The 20,475-nt window shown below is 43.5% G+C and overlaps 1 protein-coding gene across 1 annotated transcript in view; it reads left to right on the top strand.

The window, feature by feature from the left end:
* Positions 1-2,933: 2,933 nt before the first annotated feature.
* Positions 2,934-20,475, top strand: part of LOC115203186 (synaptotagmin-9-like) — a 39,634-nt gene continuing 22,092 nt past the window's right edge. The window contains exons 1-2 of the mRNA XM_029767626.1: positions 2,934-3,740; positions 18,751-19,255. Of these exons, the coding sequence (XP_029623486.1) occupies positions 3,593-3,740; positions 18,751-19,255 (653 nt within the window). The 5' untranslated portion in view covers positions 2,934-3,592. The remainder of the gene's footprint in view (positions 3,741-18,750; positions 19,256-20,475) is intronic.

Below are 20,475 nucleotides of genomic sequence, written 5' to 3'. Positions count from 1 at the left end.
ATCGGTGGCAGCTAGTAGGCCGTCGACGACGACCGCTGAGCTCCGCCCGACCAGAGAGAGGCGCCACCTTCTGTGGACGTTGTGACAGTAGCATATGATTGGACCCACTGATCATTCAGTCTGTTCTGGTGTAGGCTATGATTGGACCCCCTGATCATTCAGTCTAGTCTGATGTAGGCTATGATCGGACCCCCTGATCTCTCAGTCTGTTCTGACGTACATGTAGGCTATGATTGGACCCCCTGATCATTCAGTCTAGTCTGATGTAGGCTATGATCGGACCCCCTGATCTCTGTCTGTTCTGACGTACATGTAGGCTATGATTGGACCCCCTAATCATTCGGTTCAAAGTAACTGACACACCTGATAGTTATTTTTTTCCTATCAACCGTGTTTTCATACTGGTGTTCAGACAAAATGGTCAGCATAGTTGTTTCTTCGCAGCACATTATGTATAACAAAGACAACCTACAAAGACACTATGTCAGAAGTGGAAGCCAAATTAGTGCTGTATCTGCTTCCTATACTGTGTACTGTTTCATCATGTCTTCCTCCATCTCCCAACCTCACTAAAGATGTGGTTTCTCTCCCTTCCTGTGATGTAGAAGAATTGTTTGATGTGCTATTGCATGAAAAAGTATTGCACATACTGTAGATCATAATTTTTTAAATTTATTATACCTTGGTGGTGACCTAGGTTCGAACCAAATTATTACAGTGGCTTAGTATACTGTATGTACAGTGCGTTTGGAAAGCATTCAGACCCCTTGACATTTTCCACAATTTGTTACGTTGCAGCCTTTTTCTAAAATTCATTAAATAGTTTGATGAGGGGAAAACAATCTACACACAATGACAAAGCGAAAAGAGGTTTTTGAAATTCTTGCAAATGTATTTAAAATAAAAAACAGAAATACCTTAAGGATTTAAATAAAGGGAACCTGAGTTTACAAAGATGGTGGAGAGATGGTGCCAGGTTTCCTTCAGAAGTGACACGGCATTCAGGCCAAAGAGTTGAGAATCTTGTTTCACATGATCTGAGTCCTTTAGGTGCCTTTTGGCAAACTCCAAGCGGGCTGTCATGTGCTTTTTACTGAGGAATGGCTTCCGTCTGGCCACTCTAACATAAAGGCCTGATTGGTGGAGTGCTGCAAAGATGGTTGTCATTCTAGAAGGTTCTCCCATCTCCACAGAAGAACTCTGGAGCTCATCCACAGGTGGACGCCAATCCAGTTGTACAAACATCAAGGATGCTCAATGGAAACAGGATGCACCTGAGCTCAATTTCGAGTCTGAATATCAATCTTAAAAAAACTTCTTAGGGATAGCCTCTTTTTTTCCATTTTTGACTAAATGACATACCCAAATCTAACTGCCTGTAGCTCAGGCCCTGAAAAAAGGATATGCATGTTCTTGGTACCATTTGAATGGAAAAACTTCGAAGTTTGTGGAAATGTGAATTCAATGTAGGAGAATATAACACAATAGATCTGGTAGAAGAAAATACAAAGAAAAAAACAACCGTTTTTTTTACCACCATCTTTGAAATGCAAAAGAAAGGTCACTGTTATAGCCATCACTCTGGTTGTAATTCCGATAGTGTCCACAAGATGGTAGCAGTGCACGTGCAAAGTTTCAGATGGATAACTTGGAGTATGACTGATCCTCAAGACTTTTAGTGTGAAGTCCCCAGGTACATTTGGGCAAATCGTGAAGGAGACATTCACATTCATATTCCATTTCTCTGCAAGAATATCATCAAATCTGTATACTTGGACTTTGATTTAGCTTTCCAAGTATTATTAACCATATTATAAGTTCAACATTTGCAAAACAACCAGTTTTCATAACTTCAGAACTCTGAATATCCTTATAATTTTTGTCCAAAATGAAAAGGCATGCTGTCATATAAGGCGAGTGCCTACATTTTATGACATATACTCCCATAAAGCCCACCTCATTGGCTATCTAGATAGCTTTGTTTGACCCCAATTGGTGCTTATTTGACAAAGATACAGTCGCTCGAGTGATGGTCACCTGCGTCTTCGGCGTGCCATGAAGGCGTTGCTCTCTGACCATATACGGTGCTTCGTGGGGTGTCAGTTGTTGATGTGTGCAAGGGTCCCTGGTTCGAGCCCAGGTTGGGGTGAAGAGAGGGACGGAACCTACACTGTTACATTGATGCTGTTGACCCGGATCATTGGTTGCTGTGGAAAAGGAGGAGGTCAAAGGGGGGGTGAGTGTAACCGATGTGAAATGGCTAGTTAGTTAGCGGTGGTGCGCGCTAATAGCGTTTCAATCAGTGACGTCCCTCGCTCTGAGACTTGAAGTAGGGTTTCCCCTTGCGTTGCAAGGGCCGCGGCTTTTGTGGCGCGATGGGTAACGATGCTTCGGTGGGTGTCAGTTGTTGATGTGTGCAAGGGTCCCTGGTTCGAGCCCGGGTTGGGGCGAAGAGACGGACGGAACCTACACTGTTACACATACACCTCAATTCCCCTATAGTTCCATCTTTAGATCTATAGATCAAATATATATACTGTACATGTATACGCACAAACACACATTTCCACATGGTTAATACAGAGCCTGTCAATCACTGAAATGGACTGAGAAATTATTAAATTGACTGCACAATAAAAGAGGTGCTTACTGATCAATTGTGCAAATCTATAATTTAATTATACAGCCTCACCATGCAGCCCTTAATGGCATTGACATACTGTATATCCCAAGATAAATAGGCTAGAACAACAATCCTACCTGGCCACTATTATGTTGCACTCTCTCTAACATGTCCAAAGCGATAAACAGAACAGCATAGAATACAACTGAGAAAAACAATAAAAAATTAATGCAGTAGCAGAAAACATGCACTTACTACTAAACAATGTGCACAGTCAACACCACTAATTAGTTCGTTCTCAGGGCCAGTTCTATGGAAAGCCAGTTGGGCATCACTCTTGACGTGCATTTGGATGCCAGCCCAGGGGTCTCGGCGCAAAGAGAGCATTGGGGGTTTAGTGTTGACGGCGCCGTTACTAAGCGGAGCGCTTTGAACCGTGGAGAGTCGGGATCGCGCTCGCTCATTGCGTTGATGGTAAATTGAAAGACCGGCTGCGCAGCGTCGGTCATTCACGCATCGAGAGAGCGCATGCACTTTTTCAGCACCAATTGAGTGTGGACAGCGCACGGCGCCTCATAGCCTGTGAGTGGTCGGACGTTCAACCTGTGGCTAAATTGTACGATAGGCTACTTTTGATGGGGAAAACCCCACAATTGAATACTACATACTCGAAAAGGGATGCCCGACGTTTGGAAAGAAACAAAGGAATATTAGGTTTTTTTGACCAAGTATACTTACCTGTTCCTCCTCCGCTACCCTGGTTGGTTTTTCAGACAGCCAGAGTGGTGCTGAGCTGCGGGGTGTTGGTGACTCCGCTTCGGGTGGAGTGGTGCGCTGCTACTGGGGCTTCAGTTGACTCTGTGCCGGGTGGATTAGTGTGATTCTGCGGGGGCTAGTCGACTCTCTGGTGGGCGGGGTGGTGTGGTGGTGCCATAGGAGCCCCTCCATTCAGAAGGATGCTGGTGGGAAATGCCTGGCGACAGAGAGGACGAGATTTGTCAAAAAGCACTAGAACTACTGTCTGATCTGTGCTCTAAAGGGGAAGTACAGAATGAGAACTGTCTGGATTTCATTTACCATTTCCGGGACCTCGCCAGACCACGCTACACGGACTCAGGTATTAATGCACCGGTCAATCCTATCCAATTAACCGGCCCTCAAAGCAGTGTGTGTATGCAATGCGTTTGCGCTTTTCAGTTTGAATTATACAAAGATGTAAATTTTTTTCCTGTGCTCTGAAATCTACATAACAGAAATAAAGACATATATAACAAGATCCATGGTGCACACATATCCCACACTACATTTATAGGCAAGGTTGAATATAGCCTACTGACTTTTGTTTTTTATCAAACCCTATATAAAATAATTCCCCCACTCCTAATCTCCATGCAACAAGTTCTGTGCAGAAATGGAACCCTATCTCTCCAAAGTTAATGTGTGAATTTTTTTTATTCTGAGGTGGATGGGGGGTTGGGAGTGGGGGGTGGGGGATGGGGGGTTGGGAGTGGGGGATGGGGACTGGCGCGAGTTTGCGTAATACTTGGTCGCATTCATTGAAGCTTGAGCTCGCGTGATTCCCAATGCTATCTCGTTTTTTTGGCATTGGCACATGCGATACAACACTCGGCCACACTAAAGATCTCAGTGGATTCGTTTTGTAATCCCTGACCCATTCATCAAGGGTGAGCGGTGAGTGCATGCATAGATGTGCTAGCCTCAGCAAGAGAGAGAGGCAGTGCTTATAGTGGAGCGGGAATTTTGGGGAACCTAGCACGCCGAGTAAGCGCTTCTGGGGACGAGGGAGGAGTGCATTCTTAGTAATACAGTATCACACTAACCCACACCAGCTGTTTGTGTGTGTGTGTTCCACTCTACCCACTGATCCATGACAGACTGTTGCAGACCCTGGTGATTACTAGAAGGTTCACAGGAGGTTTCTGGAAGGCATAACATGTGACATTGTGACCAGAGCATGATCTAATAACCCAACCTTCTGCATTTCTCACATGCCCCTGATTGATGAATGGTTCAAGATGTGACAGTAACCCCACCCCCATCCTTTCAGTCAAAATCTCTCTTCACTCTCCCATCTCCTTGCTCCTTGCTCCCCTCTCTCCTCCCCTATACCCCCTCTACCTTCTACTCTCTGTGCGCTATCCATCCCTGCTCCTCTCCCCTATGCACCATTTTTTTCTCCCTTCAGCACTATTCTCTGTGCACTCTCCCTTCTCTCTCCATTCTCCCCTCTCCCCTCTGCATTGGCAGCCAGGTGGAGTGTCTATGGTGGGGTTATTGAACTGCGATCAGGGGCAGGTTCCCTTGAGTCCACAGTCCCTAGTTTTATTTACATATCCAACTGAGCCATGTCATCCTGTCCTGGATGACTGGCACCTCAATAAAACCAGAGAGAAATAAGGATGAAAGAGAGAGGAGAAAAGATATAGGAAGATTGACAAGTCTTTTTGCATTGGTCTCTGGCATTCAACGATAATAAGTGACCCAAACGGAGAGGAGTGTGTGTGTGTCTGTTTCTGTGTGGAGGGTTAAAAACCAACCATGGCTAACACATTTTCAGTGTTTGTACAGGCCAAGCGACTCCTTCACACCAGATCAGGTCAAAATGAATGTCTGCACCATACTCAATATTAATACCACAGTGAAGCTTACTATTTTAAATCATATGGAGAATGAAAAATAATATATAACTTACAATAGATCTCTCACCTTTACCAAAATAACTTCACAGACATCTGCCTGCTGTCTATACATTAATGTAGTGCTGAGCATGTTGCTAAGCACTCAGACCCATTGTGCACATGGATGTGATTCTGGGCTATATGTGTAACATATGCCATGTTGAGTCCTCAGTAATAGCAACCCCGGGGGAAATTAAGCTACTCTAGTTTAAGCCAGATCATGGCCATAGAGCGAGTGGCTGGGAAAAGAGAGTTTTCCAGCAACATGTCCCCCTGCTGTGCTCACCTTGTAGACTTGATAGACTGAGAGCAGGACTCCCAGCTACTCAACACTGTTTAGGTGTCGTTGCCACAGTATTATCAAACTCTACTTATAGATAATGTCTGTGATATATGCCTGTGAGGTTTTTGGTTGGTAGCAGCTCACTCACATACAGTAGCTAATCTACACTGAGTGTACAAAACGTTAAGAACACCTTCCTAATATTGAGTTAAAAAATATGTTGTCTTGCCCATTCACTCTCTGAATGGCACACACACAATCCATGTCTCAATTGTCTCAAGGCTTAAAAATATTCCCCTTCATCTACACCGATTGAAGTGGATTTAACAAGTGACATCAATAAGGATCATAGTTTTCACCTGGTCAGTCAAACTACATCATGGAAAGAGCAGGTGTTCCTAATGTTTTGTAAACTCAGTGTATATTGACTGCTATTGCTGCTTATTACTTATTGAGGAGAGGTGTAGGCAATGTAGATGATTACATATCAGTTTGCTATAGGGGCACACTAATTAGTGCTTCTTAACTTATCTCTCATTAATTCAACATCAAGCAATCTGTAAGGCACCTTAGAGCAACACAAAGGAATACTACTGTAGGTCCAAGGTAATGCTTAAATCGGCAGTATTCCCCCCCCCCCCCCCCCCCCCCGCTTTCTGTTGGATGTTTTTGTTAGCTATCGGGGTCATTTGAGTCTTTTCAGATATACTAGGAATCTCTACCTCCTCAGGCAGTACCAGGGCAACCTGCCAAGTACACCACCACTAGGCCTCTGGATCAATGAGCTCTCAGGCTACAGGGCTGCCCATGTCAGTTTATCGCCCTCATCTCTGAGCTCAATAGCCACAGTCCAATCAGATGCCACGGTGTGATCTAAACACAACTCACCCCTGGTGTACCATGTCTTTGGTTGGTTATGCCACAAAGGTGACAGGAGTGTCTTTCCACATTTTGTCTTTCCACAGCTGTGCATCATTTTTACTGTTACTGATGATTGCCAAACAACTGTCTTCACTATTTTCACCCCTGTGGAGGTACAGTATGTAAAAGGTCTATGATAAGATTTCATTAAGATGTGGTCACTGAGATCCAGAGAAACATGGTATCTCTCAAACCCAGACCTTGTTTTAGACAAGATAACATCCTGAGTGTTCTCTTGCATAGCCCTATCTGTGCTTAGTCATTTAGCATATATATATATATATATATATTTTTTTTTAAATAACTCCCCCAGTGGAGTTAATTAGACAAATCATAATTGAATATGCCTCAGTTGATGTAAACCCACAGGGTTTCATAAACAAACAGACAAACAGGGCTGGAGAATGGGACAGCATATGGAAAAATATGGTGAACTACATGGTACAATACTGTATGATGCAAAGCAATTTACAGTTGAGTGGGTCTGTTTTGTAAATGCCTCTAAAACATCTGTCCATTTTACTCCCATAAAGATAGCTAGGCAAAATACCCAGCCTCTACAGGTGTGCCATTATGTGTAGTAGTGATGAGCGCTGATTTACTCTGCAGTTCGGAAGGTGTACGTTAGTTAGGTGTCATGCATTGTGTTACATTGACCCTTGTCATGACGTTGTCCTCTTTGGGTACAGCGAGCACTACTCCTCCTCCCTCTGCACCATCCCCCTCTCTCTGTCTCTCCTACACCCAGGCTGCTGCGACCTCAGGTCGTAAATTCCTGGAGGAGAATCCTGCCTCATGGCCAGACAGTATAGAGAGAGAGAGTGAGTTTTCATAGAGAGAACAAAGGAATTTTTTCCACCTCACAGAACTTGAGATCCGAACAATATTCAGGTTCTTGCAAGGTATAAAAGATTGGTGGAGAATCCAGCTACGAACTGATTCATTTGGTACAATTTTGTGAAACTCATGAGAGACAATACAGACACATTACCATAACCATGTTTATACAAGAGTCTCCGTTATGAGGCTTACATCTAATGGTTGTACAAAATGAATGAGTAAAGATGAAACTATTTGTGAAATGATGTGATGCTATGTAATGATGTTAATGTGAGAGAATTGTATTTCTGTTTAAAGTTTCACTAAGTTATTGGCACGCCCCCAGGCGTGACCCGGCTAAGTCACTAAGTCATTGGCACGCCCCCAGACATGACCCGGCATCATGAGACAGCCCTTTTCTATGTTCTGAATAAAACCCCCACCTGGGTTTTCTATCACAAGACCAGCTTACCTCGATAACGAGAGGGCCAAGGTTTGAGACCAGACCAGTACCTCTATCACAGAGGGAAATAAGGTTAAAGTAGATTGCTGAATCTTTTAACTGTCCCACGTGGTTAAACTCTTAGACTATTGATACCGACAGAATAAGAACAAGTCTTTGATATTAATTACTAGTCTGCAGCTAGGAATTCGCTATCATTGAACGCGAAGACCAACAACCGACAACATTCCCCTATCATTTCTTTGTAACCGTATCTACTGTTTGTTATGCATTTCTGTGTTTACTTAGTAAATAAATGATTTTAAGACAATTGATGTATGGATGACTCATAGTGAAGACTGGGTTCGTGCAGATAACCAACAATTTACGACGTTTGGAATGAGACTAACGTGAGGTAAAGAATAATTCATTAATTAGAAGACTAATTGAATTAAAATATCTGAAAGTTATATTAGGAAAATTATAACTTTGTAATCTGAATATTTTCCTTGGTGCCCCGACTTCCTAGTTTATTACAGTTACATGATTAAGTTAGTTTAATCACGTAATAATAATTACAGATCATTTTTGATAAAGATTAATCTTCAGTTTAATGATGCCAAAGACACGACACCTTCCAATTTCAAGGGGTGACATCTGTACCAAAATTATGAATTCCCAATGACACTGATTAATCTCTTTGAAGATCTTTGGCGGCACTTCCATCTCTTCAGAAGAATTCCCAGAGAGTGATATCTCATCATCACTTCACTTCCTGGGATTGCTTTGGAGGCGAACGGCAAGATGAATCAGAAGGCACTTCGTGACTGTCTTTTCTGAATGTGAGCAGTACTGCGATGCTCTGTAATTATGATGACGCTGACACAAATTTCACATTCATAGGACTGCCACTGCTTCCTACAAGACCGTTATGGGGACAACAAAGTGCAACGCATCAATAGCATCATCAACATACAACTACACAACATATTGCAAGTCATGCTGTAAAAGCTGTCACATGAAAATATATTTACAGTATTACTTGCAGCATTTTCACAAGTCTTCTCACACTGTATACATACCTGTAGTATCTTAGTGTAAACCGCGTAGAGGATGAGGACCAACCTAGATATAGTTAGATTCTCCATTGGGCATAAGTCCATCCTCTCCTCGACTCCTCCTGACCCGTAAACCGATAAGTCATTGCCATATGTAGGAGAATATAAGTACACAAGGCGAGACCCAAATGCAGACACAGGAAGCAGATGGATTAATAAATAGGAGCTCAACCAAGGGATAGGCAAAATGTAGGTTGGGGACAGGTGAGAGTTCATAAACCGGGACAGAGTCCAAAACAGTACCAGATGAAGGGCAGTCTCGAGGTCAGACCAGGCAGGGGTTTAGTAACCAGATCCGAGTTCAAACAGTGCAAGGGGATAGGCAGGCTTGAAGACAGAACAGGTAGAGTGGTCAGGCAGGCGGGTTCGAAGTCAGAACAGGCAAGTGTTGAAACCAGGAGGACTAGAACCAAAAGAGACTGGGGAAAAAATAGGAGCAAGGAAAACCACTGGTTGACTTAGCAAACAAGACAAACTGACACAGAAACACAGGAAACACAGGGACATATACGCGACACATGGAGGGGGTGGAGACAATCACAAGGACAGGTGAAACAGATCAGGGTGTGACAGGAGAATATCAATTTGTAAATAAAAGAGGTTTTAACTTCTATGGACTAGGTGGGAGGTTTGCGTCCCACCCTAGTCAACAGCCAGTGGAATCGCGTGGCGCTAATTACAAATACCTCAAAAATGCTATAACTTCCATTTCTCAAACATATGACTATTTTACACCATTTTAAAGACAAGACTCTCGTTAATCTAACCACATTGTCCGATTTCAAAAAGGCTTTACAGCGAAAGCAAAACATTGGATTATGTCAGGAGAGTACCCTGCCAAAAATAATCACACAGCCATTTTCAAAGCAAGCATATATGTCACAAAAACCAAAACCACAGCTAAATTCAGCACTAATCTTTGATGATTTTCAGCAGATGACACTCCTAGGACATTATGTTATACAATACATGCATGTTTTGTTCAATCAAGTTTATATTTATATCAAAAACCAGCTTTTTACATCAGCATGTGATGTTCAGAACTAGCATACCCACCGAAAACTTCCGGTGAATTTACTAAATTACTCATGGTAAACGTTGACAAAATACATAACAATTATTTTAAGAATCATAGATACAGAACTCCTTTATGCAATCGCGGTGTCAGATTTTAAAATAGCTTTTCGGCGAAAGCACATTTTGCAATATTCTGAGTACATAGCTCAGCCATCCCGGCTAGCTATTTTGACACCCACCAAGTTTGGGGCTCACTAAACTCAGAAATACTATTAGAAAAATTGGATTACCTTTGGTGTTCTTCGTCAGAATGCACTCCCAAGACTTCTACTTCAACAACAAATGTTGTTTTGGTTCCAAATAATCCATAGTTATATTCAAATAGCTCCATTTTGTTCGTGCGTTCAGGTCACTATCCGAAGGGTGACGCACGAGCGCATTTTGTGACAAAAAAATTCAAAATATTCCATTACCGTACTTCGAAGCATGTCAAACGCTGTTTAAAATAAATTTTTATGCGATTTTTCTCGTAAAATAGCGATAATATTCCAACCGGGCAACGTTGTATTCATTCAAAGGCTGAAAGAAAAAAAATGGAGTAGTCTCGTGAATGCGCATCTCAGTCTCACTGTCCCCAGGCTGACCACTTACAAATTCTGCTGCTGTTCTTTGCCCAGAGACAGCAGACACCCCATTCCACTTTCTGGCGGCTTTACAGAGCCAATGGAAGCCTTAGAAAATGTCACGTTACAGCACAGATGCTGTATTTTCGATAGAGATGCAACAGAAGGACAACAAATTGTCAGACAGGGCTCTTCCTGTATGGAATCTTTTCAGGTTTTGGCCTGCCATATGAGTTCTGTTATACTCACAGACACCATTCAAACAGTTTTAGAAACTTTAGAGTGTTTTCTATCCAAATGTACTAATTATATGCATATTCTCGTTTCTGGGCAGGAGTAGAAACCAGTTTAAATCGGGTACGTTTTTTATCCGGCCGTGCAAATACTGCCCCCTAGCCGCAACAGGTTAAAGAATTAGAGATAATCTACTCCTTTATGCAACCACTTTGTCAGATTTCAAAATAACTTTACGGAAAAAGCACATTGTTCAATATTCTGAGTACAGAATTTAGCCTTCAATGCTAAGCTATACAGTTAGCCTACTACCACGGCATCGACAAATCTCTAAAAATATGTTTGAAATATTTTCTTACCTTTGCTGATCTTCGGCGGAATGCACTCGGAAGGGCACCCACTTCCACAAGAAATGTTCATTTGTTCTGCAAATTCCATAATTTATGTCCAAATACGTCCGTTTTGTTGACCCATCCAGAACACTTTACAATGCCATGTGGCGTGGACGCAAATCCATAGACGAAATGGTCAAAGTTCCATTACCATTTGTAGAAACACGTCAAACGATGTTTACAATCAATCCTTTAGGGTATTTTTTACGTGAAATTGCGATCATTTTACAACCGGGCAATAGGTATCCATCCCAGAAGAAAAATAGAAAACAACGAAGTCACCTGCACGCGCGTCATAAGACACCTGTCCTCAGACTTGCCAGTGATTGACTGAGCCACAATTTTCTGCCCGGTAACAGGTGACGGATGAAACCAGTTCCTAAAGATTGTTGACAGCCAATGGAAGAGTTAGGAGGTGCAACGTAAATCCTATGTCACTGTAGTTTTCAAGGGATTCAAAAGAAAAACTACATTTCTAATTTCTCCCACTTCCTGATTAAATTTTTCTCAGGTTTTTGCCTGCCATATGAGTTCTGTTATACTCACAGACACCATTCAAACAGTTTTCGAAACTTCAGAGTGTTTTCTATCCAAATCTACTAATAATATGCATATTCTATTTTCTGGGCCAGAGTAGTAACCTGTTTAAATTGGGTACGTTTTTCATCCGGCCGTGAAAATACTGCCCCCTAGCCCCAACTTAATAGGTGAACGAAGGAGTTTGCTCCTCTCCTCGATAGCCTCGTCCAGCCGAGAATTCTTACGTATATCCTACCGGATTCCTACCAGGAAGAGTTTTGTAATCCGCCACACGCCCTTTGAATCAACAGTTTTTTTTCTCAGAGGAGAAAAGCATGCACACATTTTAAAAACCCCACTTTTAATCTATAAAATGTCTGGTACAGCTAGCATAATGTGTTTGTACCACGGTATACATAGTTTGCCTAATGACGCACTTGTGGAGGAGAATCTCATTTCATTCAAGCGCATTTGTTTCCATGTTTCCACTCCTCGATTACATTGACATTTTTCAAAAGGAGGCAGAAGAGGATGAAGGAGAGGATGCATCCTTGAATGATTCACAATTTCTTCAAAAATAAGTTGAAATTGAAAACATTGGATTTCACATGTGTATTTGTTTGATTTACAACTGCACAGGACCACTTCAAAGTCCAAAAATGGCATGGATAAATTATTCAAAATTCGAACTAATTTGGTTGGAGGCAAGTGATTCTCAGCAAGTGTAAACTACCTCACCTGTGCCAAAGGGGCAAAAATAGCCATTAAACCAGCCATTCAACCAGTTGAGTTGAGATCTGGTGACTGAGACAGCCATGGCATATGGTTTACATCATTTTTATGCTCATCAAACCTAAATTAACTCAGGATCCCCACCTGTGTGGAAGCTCATGCTTTCAATATACTTTGTATCCTTCATTTAATGAAGTGTTTCCATTATTTTGGCAGTTACCTGTATGATGTGGTTAGTTGGTACGTAAAATACCTATCCAGGCATAAGATCTGGCATGCGTCAGCAACGCCTGGGCAGAGGAGCGTGCCCTTTACCTGCACCAACAGCTCTCCTTGGATGAGAAGGAGACGTTGGGCATCGTTAAAGGACCTGGCATAAACCATTCAAACCTCTAAACAGGTATTCTGTTCTCTATGAACATAGCCTTGGTTAGCGCAAACCTTTATACTGTATATACGGTATATGTCTATGGCATAAACATTAGTTTCCAATACTAAGGCTAAATATTTGAAATGTAATTATATTAGAAGAAGACATACTTACTGTTTGTTATTTTATATTACCCTACAAAGCATAAGGTTTTATCTTGAATTAGGTAAAGCTGGTATGTTTGTGGCAAACAATTTAGCAAACAATGAGTTCTGTGAGGAGAAATTAACAGAAATGTCCGACATCGTCACACCATTTTAAATTCTTACAGAGGATCCATCGCATACTTTAATCCCCCAAAATAGCTGTTAAATATCACCTGCATGCCAGGTATATCTAAATATTGATGATTTTAGCGTGACGAGGGCCTTAGAACTCAAGATGGGTCAATAGATTCCCATAGAATGTTTCCCCACAACACATTGTCTTGCTCTATTCTTATCAGTCAAAGACAGTGGATTACAGCAGTGCTACAATCAGGACCATGGCCTCATATGGGACTCCAGAGGAGATAATTAAACAACTTAGGATAATTCCTAATTAAGTTTGTCACGCTCTCTCTTTATTTTTGTCTTAAGGGAGGATGAGAAAAGTTCCTGTAAGACATGTTTTTCAATTAGTGCACAGTGATTTAATCAGTCTTAGGCCGTTCCTTGCGGTGTGTCTTTAATGGCACGCAGCTAGGGAAGCACACAGGCAAACTATGACTTATACGTTACATGACCAAAAGTATTTGGACACCTGCTCGTCGAACATCTCATTCCAAAAACATGGACATTAATACGGAGTTGGTCCCCACTTCGCTGCTATAATAGGCTCCACTCTTCTGGGAAGGCTTTCCACTCGATATTTGAACATTGCTGCGGGGACTTGCTTTCATTCAGCCACAAGAGCATTAGTGAGGTCAGGCACTGATGTTGGGAAATTAGGCCTGGCTTGCAGTTGGCATTCCTCGCTTAATTCCATCTGCAAACTTGATGATTGAGTTGGAGGCGTGCATGGCCACGCAGTCATGGGTGAACAGGGAGTACAGGAGAGGGCTGAGAACGCACCCTTGTGGGGACCCAGTGTTGAGGATCAGCGGGGTGGAGATGTTGTTTCCTACCCTCCCCACCTGGGGGCGGCCCGTCAGGAAGTCCAGGACCCAGTTGCACAGGGCGGGGTCGAGACACAGGGTCTTGAGCTTAATGACGAGTTTGGAGGGTACTATGGTGTTAAATGCTGAGCTGTAGTCGATGAACAGCATTCTTACATAGGTATTCCTCTTGTCCAGATGGGTTAGGGCAGTGTGCAGTGTGATTGCCATTGCGTCGTCTGTGGACCTATTGGGGCGGTAAGCAAATTGGAGTGGGTCTAGGGTGTCAGGTCGGGTGGAGGTGATATGGTCCTTGACTAGTCTCTCAAAGCACTTCATGATGACGGAAGTGAGTGCTACGGGGCGATAGTCATTTAGCTCAGTTACCTTTGCTTTCTTGGGAAAAGGAACAATGGTGGCCCTCTTGAAGCATGTGGGAACAGCGGACTGGGATAAGGATTGATTGAATATGTCCGTAAACACACCAGCGAGCTGGTCTGTTCATGCTCTGAGGACGTGGCTGAGGATGCCGTCTGGGCAGGCAGCCTTGCGAGGGTTAACACGTTTAAATGTTTTACTCATGTTGGCTGCAGTGAAGGAGAGCCCGCAGGTTTTGATAGAGTGCCATGTCAGTGGCACTGTATTGTCCTCAAAGCGAGCAAAGAAGTTGTTTAGCTTGTCTGGGAGCAAGACATCGTGGTTCGTGACGAGGCTGGTTTTCCTTTTGTAGTCCGTGATTGACTGTAGATCCTGCCACATACCTCTCGTGTCCGAGCCGTTGAATTGCGACTCTACTTTGTCTCTATACTGACGCTTAGCTTGTTTGATTGCCTTGCGGAGGGAATAGCTACAATGTTTGTATTTGGTCATGTTTCCGGTCACCTTGCCCTGATTAAAAGCAGTGGTACGCACTTTCAGTTTTGCACGAATGCTGCCATCATTCCACGGTTTCTGGTTGGGGAATGTTTTAATAGACGCTGTGTGTACAACATCACCGATGCACTGACAAATAAACTCGCTCACCGAATCAGCGTATTCATCAATGTTATTGTCCGACACTATGCGGAACATATCCCAGTCCACGTGATCGAAGCAATCTTGAAGCGGGGAATCCGATTGGTTGGACCAGCGTTGAACAGGCCTGAGCACGGGCGCTTCCTGTTTTAGTTTCTGTCTATAGGCTGGGAGCAACAAAATGGAGTCGTGGTCAGATTTTACGAAAGGAGGGCGGGGGAGGGCTTTATATGCGTCGCTGAAGTTAGAATAACAATGATCCAGGGATTTGCCAGCCCGGGTCGCGCATTCGATATGCTGATAAAATTTAGGAAGCCTTGTTTTCAGATTAGCCTTGTTAAAATCCCCAGTTACAATAAATGCAGCCTCAGGATATGTGGTTTCCAGTTTACACAGTTTACACAGCCGTAGAGTATACCTGCTGGAGAGCATGCCACAGGTGGGTGTTGCTATGGTAACCAGTGAGCTGAGATAAGGCGGGGCTTTACCTAGCATAGACTTATAAATGACCTGAAGCCAGTGTGTTTGGCGACGAATATGTAGCGAGGGCCAGCCAACGAGAGCATACAGGTCACAATGGTGGGTAGTATATTGGGCTTTGGTAACAAAATGGATGGCACTGTGATAGACTACATCCAATTTGCTGAGTAGGGTGTTGACGGCTATTTTGTAAATGACATCGCCGAAGTCAAGGATTGGTAGGATAGTCAGTTTTACGAGGGTATGTTTGGCAGCATGAGTGAAGGAAGCTTTGTTGCGAAATAGGAAGACAATTCTAGATTTAATTTTGGATTGGAAATGCTTAATGTGAGTCTGGAAGGAGAGTTTACAGTCTAACCAGACACCTAGGTATTTGTAGTTGTCCACACATTCTAAGTCAGAACCGTCCAGAGCAGTGATGCTAGTCGGGCGGGCAGCTGCGGGCAGTGATCGGTTGAAGAGCATGCATTTAGTTTTACTAGCATTTAAAAGCAGTTAGAGGCCATGGAAGGAGTGTTGTATGGCATTGAAGCTCGTTTGGAGGTTTGTTAACACTGTGTCCAAAGAAGGGCCGGATGTATACAGAATGGTGTCGTCTGCATAGAGGTGGATCAGAGAATCACCAGCAGCAAGAACGATATCATTGAAATATACAGAGAAAAGAGTAGGCCCGGGAATTGAACCCTGTGGCACCTCCATAGAGACTGCCAGAAGTCCGGACAACAGGCCCTCCGATTTGACACACTGAACTCTATCTGAGAAGTAGTGGGTGAACCAGGCGAGGCAGTCATTTGAGAAACCAAGGCTGTTGAGTCTGCCGATAAGAATGCGGTGATTGACAGAGTCGAAAGCCTTGGCCAGGTCGATGAAGACGGCTGCACAGTACTGTCTTTTATCGAAGGCAGTTATGATATCGTTTAGGACCTTGAGCGTGGCTCAGGAGCACCCATGACCAGCTCGGAAACCAGATTGTATAGTGGAGAAGGTACGGTGGGATTTGAAATGGTCGGTGATCTGTTAACCTGTCTTTCGAAGATTTTTGAATGGCAGGGCAGGATGGATATAGTGTAGGTCTATAACAGTTTGGGTCTAGAGTGTCTTCCCCTTTGAAGAGGGGGATGACCGTGGCAGCTTTCCAATCTTTGGGGATCTCAGACAATACGAAAGAGAGGTTGAACAGGCTAGTAATAGGGGTTGCAAAAATCTCGGCTGAGAATTTTAGAAAGAGAGGGTCCAGATTGTCTAGCCCAGCTGATTTGTAGGGATACAGATTTTGCAGCTCTATCAGAACATCAGCTGTCTGGATTTTGGTGAAGGAGAAGCGGGGGGGGGGGGGGAGCTCGGGCAAGTTTCTGCGGGAGGTGCTGAGCTGTTGGCCGGGGTAGGGGTAGCCAGGTGGAAAGCATGGCCAGCCGTAGAGAAATGCCTATCATAGATTTATCGGTGGTGACAGTGATTCCTAGCCTCAGTGGAGTGGGCAGCTGGGAGGAGGTGCTCTTATTCTCCATGGACTTTACAGTGTCCCAAAACATTTTGGAATTAGTGCTGCAGGAGGCACATTTCTTTTTCAAAAAGCTAGCCTTAGCTTTCGTATCTGACTGTGTATATTGGTTCCTGACCTCCCTGAAAAGTTACATATCGCAGGGGCTATTTGATGCTAATGCAGTACGCCACAGGATGTTTTTGTGCTGGGCAGTCAAGGGCAGTCAAGTCTAGGGTGAACCAAGGGCTATATCTGTTCTTAGTTCTACATTTTTTGAATGGGGCATGCTTATTTAAGATGGTGAGGAAGGCACTTTTAAAGAGCAACCAGGCATCCTCTACTGACGGGATGAGGTCAATATCCTTCCAGGAAACCCGGGCCAAGTCGATTAGAAAGGCCTGTTCGCTGAAGTGTTTAAGGGAGTGTTTGCCAGTGATGAGGGGTGGTCGCTTGAGCGCAGACCCATTATGGACTCAGGCAATGAGGCATTGATCGCTGAGATCCTGGTTGAAGACAGCAGAGGTGTATTTAGAGGGCAAGTTAGTCAGGAAGATATCTATGAGGGTGCCCATGGTTACAGATTTAGGGTTGTACCTGGTAGGTTCCTTGATAATTTGTATGAGATTGAGGGTGTCTAGCTTAGATTGTAGGACGGCTGGGGTGTTAAGCATATTCCAGTTTAGGTGACCTAACATTACGGGCGCTGAAGATAGATGGGGGGGGCAATCAATTCACATATGGTATCCAGGGTACAGCTGGGGGCTGAGGGGGGGTCTATAACTAGTGGCAACGGTGAGAGACTTATTTCTTGAAAGGTGGATTTTTAAAAGTAGCTCGAATTGTGCGGGCACAGACCTCAATAGTATGACAGAACTCTTCAGGCCATCGCTGCAGTAGATTACAACTCTGCCACCTTTGGTATATCTATCTTGTCGGAAAATGTTATAGTTGGGGATGGAAATTTCAGAATTTTTGGTGACCTTCCTAAGTCAGGATTCAGACACGGCTAGGACATTAGGGTTGGCGGAGTGTGCTGAAGCAGTGAATAAAACAAACTTAGGGCGGAGGCTTCTGATGTTCCACATGCATGAAACCAAGGCTTTTACAGTTACAGAAGTCAACAAATGAGAGCACCCTGGGAATAGGTGTGATGCTGGGTGCAATAGGGCGTGGGTGAAACTCTACATCACCAGAGGAACAGAGGAGGAGTAGGATAAGGGTATGGCTAAAGGCTATAAAACCTGGTCGTCTAGTGCGTTGGGGACAGAGAATAAAAGGAGCAGATTTCTGGGTGTGGTAGAATAGATTCAGGGCATAATGTACAGACAAGGGTACGGTAGAAGGTGAGTACAGTGGAGGTAAAGCTAGGCATTGAGTGATGATGAGAGCGGTTGCGTCTCTGGAGGCACCAGTTAAGCCAGGTGAGGTCTCCGCATGTGTGGAGGATGCGACAAAGAGCTATCTTCTGATGGGGGTTCCGGTTCTAAAGTATAAAATAGCAGATCTGTACCACATTGGGTGAGCCAGGTTGCAGGAGAGTATATTCAGTCCGTAGATGGAAAGTGAGATTAAAATATGTACGAAATATATACGAAAAAACAAGGAAAACTATTATTTACACGGGACAAGACGGGACAAGACAAAACAGACATCCGACTGAATCTTGGAATTTTTTGATGTGGTGATGATTAATTCTCTCCCAAGCCTTTGTCTTGTACATGTGTCATTGATCTTTGTTTGTCTCACTGTGCCTCTCAGCTCATTATATCAGTAAAATTACCCTACTAACTCTCTCCCTTTCTTTCCTCCCTCTCTCCCTCTTCCCCCCCCTCCCTGCATTCTGTAGATGTGTCAGTGAGCCTGCTGTCCCTGGTGGTGACAGCCTGTGGCCTGGCCCTGTTCGGGGTCTCAATCTTCGTCTCCTGGAAGCTCTGCTGGATCCCATGGAGGGAGCGTGGCCCCTCCCCCAGCATCAAGGAGCCCACCCATGGGCACCACGATTCCCCCATGGCACCTTTACAACCCTACGTCCCAGCCAGGGAGTCAGTCTACACGGCCGTCGACCCCCCCGTCCCTTCCCTCGACCGCCCTGAGTCCCATCGCTGTTCCATTGTCCCTGTGACATCTGGGACCGTGACGGGGCCGGTGACCCCCGTATCACCGCCCCCCATAGCGGCAATCATCCCCATTCCAGAGGCGGCCATGAAGATTAGCCACACGTCTCCAGACATCCCCCTTGAGTCCCAGAGTAAAGGCCGCGAGAACGGGGTCCACACCAACCCTCGTACTCAGAGGCAGACCACGGAGCCCACATCCTCCGTCCGGTCAATGTCTATACACACAGAGATTGGGTGAGTACCATGTCACAGTCCTCTACTATGATGAAGTCACTATTGTGCTATGTACTGTGCTTGTATACTGTAGTACCTACTATACCAAGCTCCCTTACAATATAAGACTGCTACTAAGACTGCTACTTTGCTTTCATAATACATAGTATTTAATTAGTTCACCACAATGGTTATCACAGTAGGAATAAAGCTTTCAATACTGTTCACTGCCAGTCCATGAGTACCACAGTCCACCAGGATTGGGGTTGATTCCACAAATGTATTATAAATTCAATTTAATTTAATTCAAATTCCAGGTCAGTCTTTCAATTCAGAGATAATTCCATTCCTCTGAATTCCAATGTTAGGTTTAAATTCCAAGAATTTCACAAATTCAAATTCAAATTAAATTCCTTCAGGCTTTCAGGCTGATCATGTCACCGTTCAGACAGCCTAGCTATACTGGAAATATAGGAGTACAGGTTAAAATTATTACAAATAAAATCTACAGTAAATTTGTTATACTATTTGTGATCATTCCTTTAACTTGGAAATGTAAAAATATTGAATACAATTAAATTCCAAAGATTAAATGTTTTTACAATTCCAATTCCATTCAAATTTAACAAATCCAGTCTAATTCCAATTCCATAACTTGAAGATTTTTTACATTTCAATGTAATTCAATGTCAATTCTCCACCATGAGTGAATTTATGAATTTAATTGGAATTTACCCCAACCCTACTGTACAAATATTTATACTATCCTTCTGAAGTACAGACATCATAATTGGTTCGCGACTTTGGTTTGCACAATATTTTCCACGAGTAAAATACACCCCGACAGTTCATTCATTCATTTGAAAAAAATGTCTCCAGATTCTTAATTTCACTTTCAGAACATTGTAAACTTAATCCACACTTAGGTAGAAACCATGACTCACTCCGGAACTGCAATCTGGGAGGTATTCCATTGATATTCCCATAGACAGCTATTTCAATGAGTGGTGAGCTCAAAAACAAAAGAATCCGTATGGATTCTCCTCGGGTTTTTGCCTGCCATATCAGTTCTGTTATACTCACAGACATTATTGTAACAGTTTTGGAAACTTTAGAGTGTTTTCCATCCAATATTACCAACTATATGCATATCCTAGCTTCTGGGCCTGAGTAACAGGCAGTTTACTTTGGGCACCTCAGTCATCCAAACCTCCGAATACTGCCCCCTATCCCGAAGAAGT

Source organism: Salmo trutta, chromosome 12 (assembly GCF_901001165.1).
Source record: "Salmo trutta chromosome 12, fSalTru1.1, whole genome shotgun sequence".
NCBI classification, from domain to species: domain Eukaryota; kingdom Metazoa; phylum Chordata; class Actinopteri; order Salmoniformes; family Salmonidae; genus Salmo; species Salmo trutta.
This window is presented reverse-complemented; position numbering and strand designations above follow the sequence as displayed.